Below are 20,351 nucleotides of genomic sequence, written 5' to 3'. Positions count from 1 at the left end.
ACCATAATTAATGTGTCACTCATTTGCTAGTCTTTCTGATAAAACAATTTTCTTTCAAGAAGGGATCAATTTTCAATTGAACATCATCATAAAATGACAGAAAAAAAAAGATAATTTTACAAGGCTTTGTTGAGCTTTATTACTGTTTTATTATAGAGTTCAAATGCACGTTGCTGTAGCTGCAGTTTTAGAGAATTAATAATCATATATAAGACGCTAAACACCAGTACTCTCTGCTAGTTTTAATTAGATATGACTAGAGAGCATTTTTTTCTAGCAAAACTTCTCAGAATTTCACTTTGCAGGTTAAATCATAGTACTTTTAATAGAATCTACTGTTTGCTATTAGATCACTACTTCTATTAGGTCTAGACTACAAGCCTCTTTTGAAAGAGGCTTTTTCGAAAGATACTTTTTCGAAAAAGCACCTTTTGAAAAAGAGCTTCTAGACTACAAGCAAATTTTTCAAAACAACAAACTGCTCTTCTGAAAGAGAGTCTAGATGTTTTCTTTTGAAAAAGCACAGTTTGCATTTAATAGTGCCTTTTTTCGGAAGAGTACTTTCAAAAACAATGCTTTATTCCTCGTAAAATCAGGTTTACCATGATCAAAAAAACTGCCGCGTTCTTTTGATTTACTTTAGAAAGAACGCAGCTTCAGTCTAGACACAGGTGAAGGTTTTTCAAAAAAAGGCTACTGTAGTCTAGACACGCCCTTAGATATTAAACAAAAAGTGATGGATGGCTTTACTATTTTCATTTTGTTTCCCTATCAAAGCCTGTGCTGGATTCCCATGTGTTAATGGGCCATTCTACCTTGAATAGTCCTTTAAAATGTGTGCTAACTACTAATGTACTAATGCTAAACAATCTCTTCCACCTTGCATTTGCTGTGATGTACCTTTTCTAGACCTGAAGAAGAGTTCTTTGGAGTTCAAAAGTTTGACTCTCCTAGCAAAGGAAGTTGGTTCAATAAAAGACATGTCGTCCATGGATGGTACATGCAACTCCTTTCTCCATTCAGGGATGCTAGCTCTCTCCTTCCACACAGGGCTTCATTGCCTCTGCTCCATTCTATCCCCTCACTCTCACCAGCCAGCCCAGTGGTACATGCCTCTGTTGATACCCAGAGGAGCATGGTGTCATGGTACCAAAGGAGCTCTAAGCCCTGCCACAGCCTAGCTTCAGTGCTGCTGAAGGGAGCAATAGCAGAGGTTTGAAGAGACTTAACCCCCGCCCCTCCCCCCGGGTCTACTACCTGCCATCTCTGATATCCTGGAACAAACATGGCTGCAAATACACTCCACCGATTATCTCTCTGATTATCCCATTGATTATCTCACAGATTCTCTCTGATATCATGGAACCAACAGGGATGAAAATACACTCCACCGATTATCTCACTGATTATCCCACTGATTATCTCACCGATTATCTCTGAAATCCTGAAACCAACGTGGATACAAATACACTGCATACATTTTTAAAAATAGATTGTAATTATATTGATAGTAATCACCACATCCCTAATTATGAAGGGCTCCTCACCATCTGCTCAGATTGGGGGAAAAAAGCATTTTCATCTATATTATTACTTGCATCCTAAAATGGTAAATTCAAATATATATTGCTGTAGACCAAGAGAAGAATCAGGCAAATATCGCTGGATCCAGATTTCACACAAAGTTCTGAGAGCTTTTTTATGTAAAATATTGTATCTATTTATTTTGCAAAATTCACATTTGGATCCAGGTTTGGATTTTTAATCTCTGCAAATTTCAGAGATTTTCATTCTATAATAGGAGAGGGTGGGGTTAAACATATGTATTGTGAACATTTCTTCTCTATGTATCTACTTACAACATACACATTAAACATGACCCCTAGATTTTTTTCACCGTATAACAGGCATTGTACTAATCTGCTTTGTTTAGTGTGTGTGTGTGTGTGTGTGTGTGTGTGTGTCTAAGATCCCTGGTTCACTCCAAGAACTGTCTTTTTGCTTTTTACCCAAGGCACAAGATATGCTGCAGCTAATCAGTGAAGCATTCACATTATTACCAACAGAAATGTATCTCTGTTAAATATAGTCATGCTCTGTTAGCACGAGACATAAGAAATAGGATGAGTTCTAGCATGGTCACATCTGCTGGAGACAAAAATGGAAAGAATGTATTACAATAAGAATTAGTTCATGATTTCATGTTAGCCATTTAGAACAATGATGTAGGAAAACACATTTTATTATTGCCAATGAAATAAGACTGAAAATGTGTTACATTAATCAGGGTCACAGTTACTTTGAGATTGTACTTGTATGTGGTGGTAGAAGGATATTGGATTTTGTTTTTGTTATGGTTGAGTTTTGTTTCTTTGGTTTTGGTCTGTATAGTGTGGTACAACTGAATGAAGACAGATATATTAATTGTTTTTGTAATAAAAAATATGCACGTAAGTCATTGTGTGAACCTTGGAGTAAATGACAAATGTTTTTATTTAATTTCTGAAGTTCATACAGAGTTCTCAATTTATCCTTTATAACATGTTTTGCAAAATCGGTATCTCACAAATGTCATATAGGGCATGGAAAGACAATACAATCAGTTTAAAAATGCTCAAATAGATTTTAACTACTGTCTGTTACCTGTTTGACTAAGGTAACATTTGAGACCTTACTCAAAGCTTGTTAAAAGTCAATTAGAGTTTTTCCATTGACTTCAAGGACTTTGGATCAGAGGGTATGGCTACACTAGCCACCCTAGTTCGAACTAGGGTAGCTAGTGTAGCCATACCCAGACTGTTCATATGGAACAACAGCAGTTATGATCAGAACATTCAAAAGATCCATAAGACAAAGACAATCTTTGGTTATCTAAACTGTTTTATAAAATTGTCCCTTAAGAAGTCATCCTTGTCTCCTTTCTACCATTTAATAAATGATTTCATTGTTGGCTTATTAGCTTCCAAAACATCCATGTAAAAATAATTAACTGTGATGAATGCAATTTTTATCACAACAATTGTATATCCTATGCGGTATTAAAAGCATGATTCAGAATAATGCTACTTAATGAATTCAGGGCTAAGGAAAGGTTTATACAAACGAAGGATACATCTACACAGCAGCGTTATTTCAAAATAATTGATGTCTACACTACAAACCTTTATTTTGAAATAATGTCAAGCTAGAGGACTTCTTACTCTGACTCCTATAACCCGCATTTCACAAGGAATAAGGAAATGTTTTCCTTTAAAGTACGGCTGTGTAGACAGCGCCAAAAGCCAAATTAAGCTATTTTGACTTGAACTACGTAATAGATATAGCTGAAGTTGCATAGCTTAATTCGACTTTAGCCCTGCTGTGTAGACATACCCAATGGGAACTCACCACTTAGGCAATTGACAATACAGATTTCCTCAGCAAAGTATTGATTTATTGTAATGAAAAGTTGCTAGAAAGTTCTTCACTTCTATATTACAGTACTTAACTTCTTTCCAAATTCATTCACCAGCTGTGTGATTTACCAGTTCAGCCTACAAACAGGTGCTAATTTCACACTTTGACAGCAATTGATTTGACATAAGAACACCTCCACCTGTTACAAAGGCATTCTCCCGAGCAGCATTTTTATATTGCTCTCATTTCATTAGTGAATTTAATTAAAACAGGTTATTATTATTACTGATGAAATAACCATTTAACTTTACATTTTGTTGGAATTAGCAAAAACAGTAGCTCATTAACGAAAACATAGAGATGAACACTTCCTTTGTCCATTCCTTGCTTAATTCTTTTGCTGAGTAGATGATAAATATAGAAGGTCTCTTTTTAGACTCAATTTTAAATGAATCATGTGAGTTGCAGAATGAAGTCAAACAGTGAAGAGCTGCCACAATGGCTAATTTGATGATGTGTGTGCATGCATGCTTTGTTTCGTGCATAAATGCTATTCTAGGGATACAGAATTGCTCATTTTTATTGTAATTATGAAAGTGTAATGGCATTTCCTAGACAATGTTTTTCCTAAAATGTATAGCTTTGATATTTTCAGAATTCATAACTCATAGGATATTATACTGTGAAGATTTCTGGAAGTGAAGGATAATGAATTGTGTTACATAAAAGGCTGTTTGTGAAAATAAGCCCATACTCTTATGTCAAAGGTTAGCGGGTATTATTTTAGTATATTAGGTGATACAGAGGTGCTTCACACAAATATTGGGAAGAGATCAGGGATTCTGTAGTGCTCAGTATTGTAATGTGGAATGCAATCTTGCAACATTAGACATTTCTCTTACTGAAAGACAATACAATCAGTTTGGAGGCATCCCCCCAAACCTGAATTAGGTCCCTGATCTCCACACGGAACCAGGCTCCTGGGAACTGGAAGACTGCTCCTGGGGAGTGGTGGAGGGCTGGCTGGCACTGGCTGCCTGGCTCATGTTGGGGTCATTAGGTCAGGTGCAGCAACTGCTGGCTATGGGCTGACAAGCTTAGTGCTGGCACAGGCACTGTGGCCAGAGTCTATCCCTTTAAGGGCTCTGGGGAGGGGGGAAAAGAGAGGAGTTTTCTTGGTTGTGCCCAGAGTGGCCACCAGGGCACCTTGGGAGGGGCTGGAGGACCCCAATTTCGAAATAAGTGACTACACAGTGCTTATTTCAAAATAGCAATTTCGAAATTGGTGCTATTCCTCGTGGAATGAGGTTTATCAATTTCGAAATAAGCCCTCTGCTATTTCAATTTTAACTTTGAAATAGCGGTTTGGCTGTGTAGACGCTGGTAAAGTTATTTAGAAATGACAGCTGTTATTTCAAAATAACTTTGCTGTGCAGACATACCCTCAGAGTCCCCAGAGTGCCTGTTACAAAATTCTTCTTTTGTTCTCAAGTGGTGGTACAAAAGATAGGTCTATGTTCTATCACTTTGAGATGTGAAAGTGGATATTCTTATGGCACCATAGTTCACTTTCCTTTAGGATCAAACAATTTACAATTTTCACATCTTTCTTTTCCTTTGGGAAGCTAAAGGCAAATTCCTTTTCAATCTAGTCCCCAGATGTAAATCTAGGAATTCATAATATAGCAATGAGTTGTCATCTTTGATGTTAATATTAAGTATTGTATATAGTCACCCTACCAAACCCTTTGCACAACCAATTAGTAGAAAAATCATAGAAATTTTTCAAATAAATGCAGTCTTGTATGGCTGATTAGTATCTTGAACATAGATGTAGTTGTCATAAATATTCTCTGTAGCCTATTGTATTAAATATCTGGTATTGCTTTGTAGACTTGAGCAGATACATATCACACATTTGTAACAGCCGAGTATTTTCGAGTGTGAATGGAAACATTTAAAAGGAAAGAAATAAAAATTACAGACAATATGTTTTGTAACATTACAGTGGTCAAACATAGTAAAATGTTTATTTTTGTTTTTAGACAAACATCTTTGTGACAAGTTGATATGGTATTTTATATGTACCTCTGTTTTCTAAGACAACCATAATTAGGCTTGATTATACATAATTATTATAACCCCAGACCTTTGTAATAGCAATACGCTGTTTTTTTCTCCCTGGGTTATTTAATTGATCTATGCAGATAATAAAATATTCACCATAAATTAAACCAAATCCAGTTTCCACATACTTTTGTAGGTCACGTAGACAAAATGCAGGTTGGACCTCACTAGTCCAGCATCGTCAGGACCTCACTGGCCCCAAGCAAGAGGATTTGCTGGACCAGCGACGGTCCCCCCCTCGTGGCCATGTTGCCACTGGGCTAGAGTTCCAGCCTGCCTCCCGCTGCTGCCTCAGTCTCCAGTGGCTCTCACTGGCTCTGCTACTGCTGGGACCAGAGTGCCATGGCCAGAGCCGTGCAGCTGGGGCAGAGCTCCCTGTCCGGGGCTAGAGATACACATCTGCATCCAGGCTAGAATTCCTTATTGCTGGGGCTCAGGAGCTCCACCGGGGCCAGAACTCCCTGCCATACTATCTGTCCTCCCACATCCTACTCCCTCCACACACACTCTAGGCTCCCTGGCTGAGTTGCCAGTGATCCTTATGGCACTCCTGCCCCCCTGCCAGACTTCCCTCTTCTTGAGCTCTGTGGTCCAGGAACACCAGGATCAGGTAGTCCTGGTTAACGGAAGTACCATCTGTACAATATGTGGACAAGTCTATTTGTATGAGACTTTTAAAAGGACTTTGAAGGCATTATTTCAAGACTTCTTTGATATTAATACCAAAAAGAGATGCTTCTGAAGATGAACTTTGTTTGAGATGTTCAAAGCATAGTCTGTATCCAAATGAATGACATCTCTAACCTGAGAGTATTTCTGGCAGGAGCTCAAATCAAGAATTCCATTTAGACTATACACCAATCAATGTCCTTGTCAGAAATCCTTTATTAACTGTCAGCAGTAGTGCAAATTCCAGAAGAAAGCATATATATCTGAGAATTGTGATAGCCATGGCGTCATGTTGGAGCTCATTTGTTCATTTACCATGACCACCGGATCCTCTTTACATCATTGCTTTCTAAACCACAGTACCCTCCATCTTTTTCACCTCTATCCAATAAGTACAGTCAACATTGTTGGGTCAAATTCTCAGATAATTTGTTCTAGCAAACCTCCATTCACTTTGCTGGAACTATGTTGCCTTAAAGAGCAGATTTTGTTTCCTAGTCTAACCTTGTTTTGAGCTTTATTTAAACACATTTTGTTTAACATCATCTGATTTAAAAAGTAATCTCAGTCACCTCATATAATTGACCCATCCTCATTTTATTACTGTAGTACATTTTTGTTTCATAGGCATATTTTATTAACAATGATTTAATATTTGTTAATGTGTGGATCCCACTGTAAGTATGCATGTGGCACACGTATTCAAGACCAGATTTTTTTTTAAGCAGCAGTGTCTGTTGTGGCAATGTACACCCATGCCCCCTCATACTCTTTTAGGTCCCTCTTACATAAAGGATCCTTTAGTTCTTTCTTACTACCTGTGGGTATGTCTACACTACAAAGTTAGTTTGAACTAACAGATGTTAGTTCGAACTAACTTTAATAGGCGCCACACTAGCGCTCCGCAAGTTTGAATTTAACTAGCGGAGCGCTTAGTTCGAACTAGGAAAACCTCATTTTACGAGGATTAAGCCTAGTTCGAACTAGCTAGTTCGAATTAAGGGCTATGTTGTCCCTTAATTCGAACTAGTGGGAGGCTAGCCCTCCCCAGGTTTCCCTGGTGGCCACTCTGGCCAACACCAGGGAAATTCGTCTGCCCCCCTCCCGGTCCCGGACCCCTTAAAGGGGCACGGGCTGGCTACGGTGCCCATGCCAGGTGCAAGCCTGCCAGCACCCAGCAAGCAGACCGTGCACCTGGCACGGATCGAGCCACCCACCCGATGCCCCCCAGCCCTCGCCCTCTTCCCGGGACCAGGCTGGCGGCTCCTGGGAGCTTGCCCAGGACCGCAAGAGGTGGGCACCTGCCTGGGCTAGTGCGGACATCGTGGACCTCGTCCACGATCTCCACACTAGGCACAGGAAAGTGGCCGGCTAGGGTAGGAGAGCTGCCAGCCTGGCCACCCAGGAGCAGGTGTGTATGAAAATCAAGGTGGTCCACTGAGACCCCGACCCTGAGCCCTGAGCTTACAATGGCCGTACTGGGTCAGACCAAAGGTCCATCTAGCCCAGTAGCCTGTCTGCCGACAGCGGCCAACCCTAGGAAACCTGGAGGGGATGGACCGAAGACAGTGACCAAGCCATTTGTCTCGTGCCATCCCTCTCTAGCCTTCCACAAACCTTGGGCAGGGACACCACTCCTACCCCCTGGCTAATAGCACTCCACGGACCCAACCTCCATCACTTGATCTCACTTCCCTTTAAACTCTGTTCTAGTTCTAGCCTTCACAGCCTCCTGCAGCAAGGAGTTCCACAGGTTGACTCTTTGCTTTGTGAAGAACAACTTTCTGTTACTAGTTTGAAGCCTGCTACCCATTCCTTTCCTTTGGCGTCCTCTAGTCCTTCTTTATGGGAACTAATGAAGAACTTTTCTGTATGCACCCTCTCCACCCAACTCCTGCTTTTAGAGACCTCTATCCTGTCCCCCCCTCCGTCTCCTCTTTTCTAAGCTGAAAAGTCCCAGTCTCTTTAGCCTCTCTTCATAGGGGACCTGTTCCCAACCCCTGATCATTTTAGTTGCCCTCCCCTCTCCCACCCTCTCTCTTCCCCTCTCCCACAACCTTTTCCCAGTCTCCCCCAGTTTTGTTCAATAAAGACAGATTCCATTTTTGAACACAATTGTCCTTTATTTTGTACATCAAGAAAAGGGGCTAGGGAAGGGTAAGTGGAAGGAGGTGAGGGAGGAATGGGGTACGAGCCCCCGATGGGGAGGACTGGGCTGGCTCTGCAGGCTTCTGGGGGTGGAAGCTCTCCTGCAACCCCCCAATTGTCCCCTCTCCCCAGATGGCAGCCTGCAGCAAGTGCAGCCGGTCTGATGGCCGAGTGCTGTGATGTGCCTAGTGTGGTACTTCGAGCAATCCAAGCCAGGACTGCTTTGCAAGTGGGGCACCCCTGAGAACTGTCTGTCCGGGGTGGGGGTCGGGACCCTTTAAGCACAGCCCTCGGCTAGCCTGAGACAGCATCTCCACACTCTAAGTCCTCCTCTGATGCCCTGCCGGCACTGCTTCCGGCCATCCTTAAGCCTGGTTCAAGGTCCACAAAACGCTAATTCGAACTCGTTTTTTAGTCTGGATCCGTTAGTTCGAATTAGCTTAGTTCGAATTAACTAATTCGAACTAAGTTAGTTCGAATTAACGTTGTAGTGTAGACGTACCCCGTGGTAGTAAGGGAACCTGATATGTATTGGTACTGGTATATCTTAGCTTCAAATTAACCTTATTGCAACCCTGTCTTGTCTTAATATGGAGACCTAGACTCTCATATGCAGACTCTATTATACCTTTCTCTCTGAACAGGGCTTCAGAGTTGAAACCTGCAGGCTTCCAGCCCTTGCCATTCTGTAATATACTAATCACCTTAACCCAATCACTGTATCTTCTGATTAGGTGAATCTCACATACCTAGCAGATGTTCTGTGGTGCTGTCATTTCTGCTAGTATGTATAAATCATGAAACTTATGAAAACATAGCTGAAAACATTCCTTTTAAACTATGTTGAGGTACAAAGTCCTAAAGCTTTTGGGTGTTATTTACATTAAATATGTAACTAAGTGAATATAACATATTAAACTGTATTCAATTACTGCTTACCTAGAATTGAGCTCTAGTGTAAAGTGCTCTAAACTTTCCTTCCTTTCTTTTAGTATGTGCGTTCAAATGTGTTACATTTCAAACAAGAAAAACATGCTGATACCTCAGTGTTTTGTAAACTTAGGCTATAAATCAAGACCAAATAAAGATGAACTAATTTCAAATACACTAGCTGGTGGAGTGAAAGTATCACAGTGGTGCAAATCAGGACCAGATTGTTGAAACAAATGAGGGTCAAAAAGATTCAGAGTTTTCTGTTGAGATTCAGAAAATATGAAAAGTGTTGCATAGCTGTCAAAAGTACAATTCATCTATTAAAGCTGTGAGGAACAGTCCATAATCTCATCCTTCTTTGATAGTCTGGGTAGGAGGCCCAGGTTAAATTCATTTTTAAGGCAAGTTAAGTTCTATGCCCATTAGCATCAAGCTCAATATCCTTGTACAGATTTTAAACACTTTCATGTAAATGATACCGTAATCCTTATGATTGCAAAAATATAGATTTCTGACATAATGCAAGTTTAAGTGGTTGATTCCTGCTTCTTTCAGGGTATTATTTTGAAGAAGATGATTTATTTCATACCTAGATTTCCTGTTAAAACTTTTTTCACCCCATACATTGGAACACAAATTGTACAATTAATTGTGAGTGGCAAGCAGGGCAGATTGAATGAATGTGTTTGTGAGTCCTTTTTATTTGAAGCAGTAAACTATTAATTTTAAATAACACAAACAAATAATAGCTTATTCAGAAGAGATGATGCATAATGGAAAATAATGACTACAGATATTTGTTCTATTTCAAAATAGCTTTAGCTTTCAACTTAGTGGTATAGAAATCTGTGATCGTTCAAGTGCTCAACATTTGAGAGTAAATGAAAAACAAATTTTAAAACTGATATTTAAATATTTCATAAAGTAAAGTTTGAATTGTGTATCGAGTTGTAAAATTCACTGCTCAGAGTTTGCAAGCCACAGTCCTGGAACAAAAACATTCCCAATTTAACATGTGTAGTTCTACTGTGTCAGTATTAAAAATGGTGAATGCTATATAATTTTCACTGTTAACCAAGTATCCGGTAGTTATCTGTGATGGCTGCTCCTCTTCTTCGCCCTCCTATTCCTTTTTTTCTTCTTCTCTCTCCCTTGGTATTATAATTTTGTTAGACTATTTTTGAGACATACTTAAAAATACTTGAGCAGTTCTGTCTATTGCATTTTCTTCAGCAAAAAGTAGAATTTGGGAAGATGCGCACACACACACACTCATAGTATATTTTAAAGATGTTTTGGGTGAGATGTGAAATAATAAAAGACTATTTTCTTTCAAACAAAGTCAAATATAATATGTTTTTTTCATAATTTTAATTTTTAAATTCTGCATTTTGCGTGATTATTATTATTATTGTTATTATTTTGGTGCACACATATTGGCTATTTTTTATAATGTCAAGTCTATTAGTATAGCTAAATCCCATATTTTTCATAGAATTGACTAATAATTGTCATTGATTTAGGCATGTCAATATGTCTATTTAATCAGATACCAATTGTCCATAAATGGTCAAACTGGTGGTCCATACAAGGTCAAGCTGATGGTCCTTCTAATTCATTATCCCTGTCTTTTGGCTGAGTGGATGAAGGCAGGTGCTTCAGAGGTAATTAACAGAAAAGACAGTCAACAAGTGATCTATTCCCTCTTGTCCACTCTGATTTTCTGGATGCCTGAATCTAGGGGTCCCCACAGCATGGGGTTGCATGCCTGACCATCTTCGTAATAGCCATTGATGGACCTATCCTTTGTGAACTTATCTAATTATTTTTCGAACCCTGTTATACTTCTAGCCTTCACAACTTGCCCTCACAATAAGTTCCACATGTTGATCATGTGTGTGAAGGACTTACTGTATTTGCAGATTCTTCCCATTCACTGTGGCCTATGAATCAGAGTTTTTTATTCTGGCTCTACCACTGTCCACTTGGATGCCTTGGGAAGGTCACTTTGCCTCTTTGTGACTAAGTTTTCACATCTATAAAATACGGCTAATGATACTGACCTCCTTTATAAAGTGTTTTGTGATCCATTGATAAAAAGTACTATATAACAGCTAGGTATTGTTGTTTTGCGTCTTAGAGTAAAATTTTAAAGTGCTAAGTGATTTAGGAACTCAGTTTTCAAAAGTCACTTAGGCTTAGAAGACCCTAAATCTCATTCAGCTCTAATAACTTGGACACTGATGATCTAAGTCACTTTTGAAAATAGGACTATCACATATAGCAAAGTGATTTAATTTTTGTCAGGATTGTCATACATTGATTCACCCTAATATGTTAGCCTGATGCAAAATATGTGTCTACCTGGGATTAAAAAGATATATCTGTGAGTCTTGCTCATTTTGCTCCATACACTTGCAATTAATTTCCCACCATTAATTGTACAAAAGAACCTCCCTCTCCCCGCCCAAAAAATAAACCCAACTCAAACAGATTTGGGATATTCCAGGCTGGATTCATGGAGGAGGAAGGACCTTTTCTTGAGAATATCCCTAGCAACCTTGTTTCTGGAAAAGGAAAATTTGGACTCAGTTCCGACAGAGACTTTAAAGACTATCGCTGAACGTGAAAAATGAGGCTGCCAAAGATCAGTGCTGTCAGAGATTGCTGTATCTAAAGTCATGGATTGATTCTGAATTTTCTCTATTCCTTAACAGGGAATTTGTAGGTGTCTTCCCTCATTGAAGACAATTTAGAGCATATTTGGTCAGAAAGGGTCATTCAATTTCCCGAGTGCATAAATATATATTTCCAGTTGTCCAAAACTCTATTTTTATAGTTACCCAGTTACCACTTTTTAACTCTCAACCTCCCTAAATACTCTATTGATTTATTTGTGATCAATATACAATTCATGAATTTGGCCCTTTGAGTAACGAAACTGAATTTCAGAAAAGGTTACAAGGATATTTGTCTTTGCACTAGTGTCTTCTAAACTGAACATCACAATAAAAAACATGCTTTGTTGGATCTGCCCTGTTGTTTAAAATATTTATGAAGTATATATAAATGAATATTAAGTCTTGATTTAGTTCAGGATATTCAAATGAATCAATAAAATGTTATTTGCTATTAATATTTTAAGCTAAAGTTTTCATAATGGGTTCCCTTTTCATATGACTTTTTGTCAGATGATGGTATTTCACTAAAACATCACCTGAAATGTTTGAAAACATAATGGTAAATCATGCTTAATAAGAAGAATACAATCATCATCAATCAACAGGGAAACAATGTCAAATTGCTATAGTAACCAACAATGTTAGAATCACAAAAGTTATCTCATGGACTCACTGATCAACTACTTTAATATTTCAGTGTTGTAGTTTCAAGTCATGCAAAGACTTCTCATCTAGAAAGGCTTGGTTTGTAGTCATATACACTCAGTTCCTTCTTAATCATAGGTTAAACTTTGTTTTGAAACTGCCATAGTTCTTCCCTTGAAAATAAAACAAAATGGCAAAAAAGGAATTTGATTAAATTTAAATGTCTACAATCTTCTAATTTTAATGTGTGTGGGAGTTTAATCTTGTCACTCTGCCCATATAAGAAGAGAATAAGCTCCCAAAGTTGGTTATTATTACTAGTTTACAAACAAGATGAAAAGCTTTCTCCCAAAGCACCGAAAAAGAAAACATGAAAGCTGGAAAAAAGTGAATAAGATTTACTCTAATATTCTCCGTAAACAGAGGAAGCTGGTGTTTCAATTGGAATTTGAGAGCTTGTTTGCAAACTTCATAAAGTTCACACAACTCTAATCACTTAGATCAAAAGAAGTCTGGGATTGAATGAGTACAGATAATAATCGTAAAGGAATGGTGTTTGTATTGCCACTTTAAGTAGGTTAACAAAACAACATAGAATAGCTTTTTATTTTGATGTTCTTCACTTTAAAAGCTTTCTCTAGGAGGTTTGAGTTATACAAAAAACAAGCTCAGGCTCTCCTACTAGGTTGGCCAGAGGGCAGCTCCCTTTTCTTTCCTCTGATGCAGCCTGCAAACCACAGAGCGTGGTACTGGCTTGAGGATGAATTGAAATAATGAATTGAAATAATAGTTCTCATTGCAGGAGTAGTAACAGTTAATCCAAACTAAGGATTTAGTTCAGATTAATTTCTGACTGCTGCGTGTAGCCACGGGCAGTCAGTCCAAACTAAGGGGATTTGAAAATGGCGCCCGCCCAGGAAAATGCAAATGTAGCCCGTGATATTTAAATCCCAGGCTTCATTTGTAAGTTCGAATGCCTACATTAGCCACCCTAGTTCGAACTAGGGGGCTAGTATAGACATACCTTTGGGGACCACACAATTGAGAAGCAACAAAAAAATCCCTCCAAAATTCCCTAATCCTCACTGATGTGGCCCCCAACTAAAACACCTCACTCCCCTGGTACTCCAGCCCCTTGGTGGGGGAGGTGGGGCAAGGAGGACTGAGGTTGAATGCCTCAGGCCAGATTAACTCTTCTGGGTTTCCAGGGTTAGTGGATTTTGTGGACACCCTATGCTCTGGGGTAGGGCCAAAAGTGAGGGGTTCAGTGTGTGGGACAGGGCTGCCAGTGAGTGTCATAGTGATGGGGGGTTCAGGATCTGGGTGAGAGGTACGGTGTAGGAGGGGGTGAGGGTGCAAGGTCTGGGTGGGAGATAGGCTGCAGGAGCAGTCCGGGATTAGGGTGGCTGGCCAGGGGGAGGAGGCAGGAGCAAGGGATGGTGCAGAGTCTGGCCAGGAGGGTGGGTGTAGGAGTAAAGGGAGGATTCAGGAGCAGGCTTGGGAGTAGGCTATGGGGACAGGAGGGAGGGTGCAGAAGTGGGCTGGGGTTAGGGTGTCTGGCCAGGGGGGAGGTGCAGGAGCAAGGTTGGGTGCAGGAGCAGGGTGGTGGTGTGGAATCTTTATGGAGGGGATGTATGAGAGGGTAGGAGCGTGGGATCCTGGCAGGGCAGTGAGTAAGGGGGCTGAGGGGGTGGGTTCTTGGTGGAGGGGTATAGGGGTGTGCAGTCTTGATTTGAGGGGGTATGAATGAGCAGGCTGGGGGTGCAGGGTCTGAGCAAGACCATAAGTGAGCAACCTGGGGGTGTGGGGGTCTCAGCAGGGAGGTGAGTGAGAGGGCTGCGGGTCCAGAGTCTCAGCTTGGAGGGGCTAAGAGCCACTTACTTGCTTTCGCACCATTGCCAGCACCATGTCCTGGGCATTGCTTCCCACTGCTCCCATTGGCTGAATTTCACCCAATGGGAGCAATGGGGAAAGCCTCCAAGAAGCACGTTCATTTGCTGCTCTTCCCCCCAGGAGGGGAAAGGGAACCAGCAGCATGTGGAGTTGCTTCTGGCTCTGCTTCTTCCCCGTAGGCTGGATCTGGCAGGGAGCTTCAGGGAGCTCCCCCCTGCCCCCTTCCCAGGAAGCCAGTGCTTGTGCTCCACTCTTGCAGGGGAATGCAAGGCTGCAGAACCAGCATGGTCTTCTTGGTGTAGGGGGAGGGGAAAGGGGGCCAAGCTGAAGCTGCAAAAGAGCTAAATTTGGCTCCCTATTTGCCTTAGGAGCCATAGGTTTGCCCCCCTGTTGTAGATCACATGATGATGTGTTAGAGAGGTTTTGAGTGGGGGCTGTAGAAGATGTATAGTGGTGTTGTGTTATTTTCCTTGTTTAGCCTATCCTGAAATAGGTGACTTATGGATACCCATCTGGCTCTGTCTATCTGTTCCTCACCTCCCCAGGTGAATATTGTAACTTTAAGAATGCCGGATAAAGATCTTGTAGGTACTTGTCTCTGTTTAAGGATTAACCCTCTGATATTAAAATCAAAGCAAGTAATTTGGTAATTTTCTTTGTTCAAGTTTAACATCAATAATACAGCATGATGTAACAAAGTTGAGTAGTTTTGAGAGAGAAAAAAATTATATAACTTTCATAATTTCCCCCCTCCCCCTTAGGTCAAAAGAGAACATCGGCTCATTTAGAATGAGCTGCTCTATAATATAGGCCATGTAGAATCATAGAACTGGAAGGGACCACGAGAGGTCATCAAGTTCAATCGCCTGCTCTCATGGCAGAACCAAGCACCATCAGATCATCCCTGATATAGGTCTATTCAACTTGCTCTTACGTATCTCCAGTGATGGAGATTCCGCAACCTCCCTAGGCAATTTATCCCGGTGTTTAATCATCCTGACAGTTAAGAAGGTTTTCCTAATGGCCAACCTAAACCTCCCTTGCTGCAATTTAAGCCCATTGCTTCTTGTCCTATCATCAGAGGCCAGAGAATAATTTTTCTCCTTCCTCCTTGTGATACCCTTTTAGATACTTGAAAACTGCTATTATGTCCCCCCTCAGTCTTCTATTTTCTAAACTAAACAAGACCAATTCTTCGGATCTTCCTTCACAGGTCATGTTTTCTAGACTTTTAATCATTTTTTTTTATCTTCTTTGGACCTTCTCCAATTTGTCCACATCTTTCTTGAAGTGTGGTGCTCAAAACTGGATACAATACTCCAACTTAGGCCTAATCAATGCAGAGTAGAGTGGAAGAATGACTACTTGTGTCTTTTTTACAACACTCCTGTTAATGCATCCCAGAATAATGTTTACTTTTTTTGCAACAGTGTCATACTGTTGGCTCATATTTAGTTTGTGGTCCACTAGGACTCCTAAATCCCTTTCTGCAGTACTCCTTCCTAGACAGTTGCTTCCCATTCTGTGTGTGTGAAACTGATTGCTCCTTCCTAATTCCTTCCTTATGTAATTTTTGACTGATTGCTCTTGTATTGAATTTTGTATTGAATGTTTGTCTAAAGCAGGGGTAGGCAATAATTTTTGCAGGGGGAACAATTCACAAATTTTGGTACATGGTCACAGTCTGGCTCTGAGTCTTCTGGAATTGGTGAGGCCTCGGACAGGAAGGATGGGGCAGGGACTTGCAGAGAAAGACAGTATGTATGAGCATGGAAGAGAGACACTTTGTGTGTAAGAGACAAACTTTGAGAAACAGATTGGTGTGTACAGCACAGAGACAGACTTTGGGTATGTGACAGTGACACAGAAGAATATGTGCGCTTGCTGCCGAAGGGTAAGTTACCGAGAGAAGCCACACACTATCTCATTAAGAGAAATCTGTCCTGATCTGTTGTCTCCTCCTTTCCTGCCCTGCACTCCTCTGAGTCATTATCCATGCTTCAGATTGGAGCAGCTCCACTGTGTGTCTTCCTCTTCCAAACTGCAGAGATGGGTTACAGGTGCAGATATTGAGTACAGGGACCCTCACCTTCTCTGCAATGTTAGGAGAATCCTGGGAGCAACTTGGCTGCAGGACTGAGCAAGGTGGGAGTGAGGGGCAACTGAACACACACTGCCAGCTGTAAGTATGTATGCTCTGCTAATTAGCTGGGTGGGCCGCACAGAAATGCTTGGTGTGCTGGATCTGGTCCCAGACTTGATTTTACCCACTCCTGGTCTAAAGCATATCTCCCAAAAAGGCAGACAGTGTTAATCTGAAGGCTTCAAGAGATAGAGAATCCATCACTCCCCTTAGTGAGGAGTTTCAATGGCTAACAACCCTTGTGGTTAAATATGTGTGCTAATTTCTACTTCGAATATTGGGGGGAGGTGGGGAGTAGTGAAGGTACAGCCTCCTTGGCCTCTCTGCTTCTAGTGCCTCTGGCTCCAGCCACTTTTTATGCCATTCTCTTCTTGATTAAAATTACTTTTAGAATCTAGTTTTATTTTTTTCAGAGATAGGACTTACATGCCATCATCAAGTCACCTCTTGAAAGAAAGGCAGGAAAGTTGAGAAGCTATTTTTTAGTAAGACAATAAGCTCCTGTCTCTTGTATTGATTTGTGAGGATTTTAAATAAATCATTTCTCTACCTATATGTAAAACAGCAATTACAATATTAATTTACCTGAAATGTTGCAAGAATTAGAATTCAACTTTTTAGAAAATCTTCCCATCTTGCTGGAAGAAATGATAATATTTAGGCAGTTGTCCATTTCTGTTTGCAAATCAAGCAGCAAAATAAATAGACACATAAAAATCTAAATAATATTTTCATCCACATCCAATTGCTTCTACAGAATTAGGAATTCTTAGATGAAAGGTGATGTGTATGCATGTGCAAAGTATGCATGTTGTTTCAAGTAGTTCTGTTCTTCCTTGTCCCTTCTGTATCTTCATATACTCAGCATGAAGTTGTAGATGATGGCATCTCAGAAAAAGCCAGAGAGTACTTTGCCGTCACATTAATTTGCATGTTTTGTTAAACAAATTAATTTTTCAATAAAAAGCTACATATAATGGTAAACATATAATAAATGAGATTCTGAATATCTAAGCCCCAAACTCAGCATTCTGTCTAGCTATGTGGTAAAGATAATACTGCACTATCGTTTAAAAAAAGGCGTTATCTATATAGCTGCTTTGAAAACCTTAGTTCTCTGCCCCAGCATCCTCTCATGGGAATAACTTCTGAGAGTTACTGAACACCCATTCCCCTCTTTTATTTCAGTGTTAAATCAGGGTCACTCATATTTCTTTAGTTTGGAAAACACAAAGTTGGTCAGACATAGAAAGGGACATTCACAACAATCACTTAAGAAATGGTTCACAGATGTGCTGCTGTGAAGGTCCTGCAGGGAATTGTGCTTCCAGAGCTCATTCTGAGACATTGCAGCTCCGATATGCCACAAGGCATTATACAGTCTTTGGAGTGTAGTGCTTAGGATCATTCATTGCAAAGGCATATCTTGAACTGAGCTCATAGCTTCTACTCTACTGCAAGCAGTAATAATTCTCTATTGATTACTTATGTTAGTTTAAAGTTAAAATTGGTTGACTCTCATTAGCACTGTCATTAAATGATAGTGCACAACTGCAGGTACCGAAAAAGATTTAGTGGATCAGTGTTCATGTCATTTTTGTAGGTATTACCATTTTTTAAAGAGATGCAGTTCCTCTTTTATAACTGGTGTTTTTATATATTTGTGTATGAGTCACAAAACATGAACATTCTTTTAATACTGGCTTCTCATGTGGTTTAGATTTCTAGTGATACAGACAGATCTTTTTTACATATAGCAGCTGATTTCAAAACTACTTGTAGCTCATTAGTGGAGTAGCTGCTGTAATTTTTTCTCTCTCCAAAGTTCAATTTTGTAATTGCTAGTAAAATATGTATAATCCCCCTTTGCCGATGAATTTCATATACTCTGGTGAAAATGTATGGCAGATATTTCTGCATATTGGTTAGCAATCTGTTCACAGATACTTTAAAGGATTTAAACACAGTGGATTGACTACGTTAATGGTAATATATCCAACTTGATGCACTATTTTGTATTAAACATTTCCAATGGAGAAGGGGAATGAGATCCTAGTTTTTGGGATTTAACATTGTTAATTCAGTAGCATTTGAAAATGTAGCCAACTTTTTAATGGAGTTCGAGAATTAGTAACATTTAATAATATTCAATGAGGATGGATTTTGTGGTTATCCCTAACACAATTTCTTATTCAATGTTGGTTTTGCAAGATAATATTTCTGTATTAATTACTAGCTGAAAGTTGCAAATGTATTTGATGTTTAACTTTCATATTATAATCCATATTAGTTAATTCTCAGCATGCCTTCATTTATATTATTTTTGATTATGCAAAAGTTGACATATGACCTTAATATGTCTAGGAAACATAATTTAAAACATTTCACTATTTCCCATAGAGTTGGTTATATTTGGAAAATACCGTGGTTCTATTTTGAAAAATGAGTGTAACATATTGTTAGGTTTCAGCTTTCTTGTGTTGTTTTGCTTGAATCGCATACTTCTAGGACTGTCCAGAAAATGCTTTTGTTTTTGTTTTGTTTTTATGCCATAATTACCAGCCTTTCAAAGTGCATCTGGGGTTTGGAAGTCAAGATGTGTTCTTTTTTGCTAAATCATCATAGCCAGTAAAAGAATCTAAAAAACCCACTAGAGTCCATGGTTATACTAGGGCAATCCCAGTTGTTTTAAATTCTGTCCTCAGATATACCAAGAATTACACAGATGTAAATATGACGCACAGCTTGGAAGAATTATTGTCTACATTATATTATGAATAAAACAGAATATGATCCATCACTCTATGACTGTACTGGATGTACTGCTACCATGAGTAAAAGTGGTAGAACCACTTTTGTCTCAAGGAAGTGAATAGGCATAATGGGAAGCAAGGAACACAACAATCCTTTCCCTCTAAAATCAATGGGAGAACTATTCCCATGAGTGATGCAGGATTGGGTTTAGTGAACGGATCTGCTGAGCAAGATAGCATATCTATTTTTTCACAACATTCCTAAAGGAAATGTAATGTCAGTTAATATAATCAGTTTTTGATTATTTGGGATAAAATTTTCAAAAACAAGTAAATTTATTTTGTGGTCTATTATTATTTAAAATATTATTTATGGACATATTGCTAAATGTTTGAAGATTTTGTTATTGAAATATGCATGATATGCAAATATATGCATATGTTAAATATTTTGTTTATCTCTTCTAAACTCAGAAATTGAGAAAGGAGGTTGTGGAGATCCAGGAATACCATCATATGGAAAAAGGACTGGCAATAGTTTTCTGCATGGAGACACACTTACCTTTGAATGTCAGGCAGCATTTGAACTTGTGGGAGAGAGAACAATCACATGTCAACAAAATAACCAGTGGTCTGGCAACAAACCCAGCTGTGTTTGTAAGAATTGCTTTGATTTTTCCCTCCTCCTTAATTCTTGACCTCAGCTTATTCCTTTTCTTGTCACTTGCAATTCACCAGAAAGAAAACATTTGACAAGACTTTGAAGACTTGTTCAGTGATACCTCTGCTAGATGGCTTAATTGTTGGTCATTTATAGGGAACTTCACATAGAGCCGTTTTAATTTCTTTCCCTCATTTTGTATTTGATTGAAACATTTAATACTTTTAGGCTGTCTCTAGACTGCATCCCTTTTCCGTAAAAGGGATGCAAATTAGACACATCACAATTGCAAATGAAGCGGG

General features: G+C 39.5%; 1 protein-coding gene across 1 annotated transcript in view; it reads left to right on the top strand.

Annotated features, from left to right (window-relative positions):
* Positions 1 to 20,351, top strand: part of CSMD1 (CUB and Sushi multiple domains 1) — a 1,868,278-nt gene that overhangs the window by 1,396,646 nt on the left and 451,281 nt on the right. The window contains exon 13 of the mRNA XM_006137767.5: positions 19,863 to 20,045. Coding sequence (XP_006137829.3) covers positions 19,863 to 20,045 — 183 coding nt within the window. The remainder of the gene's footprint in view (positions 1 to 19,862; positions 20,046 to 20,351) is intronic.

This window comes from Pelodiscus sinensis, chromosome 3 (assembly GCF_052426305.1).
Source record: "Pelodiscus sinensis isolate ZL-2025 chromosome 3, ASM5242630v1, whole genome shotgun sequence".
NCBI lineage: Eukaryota > Metazoa > Chordata > Testudines > Trionychidae > Pelodiscus > Pelodiscus sinensis.
The sequence above is the reverse complement of the archived record's forward strand: the minus strand, read 5'-3'. Positions and strand labels throughout refer to the sequence as shown.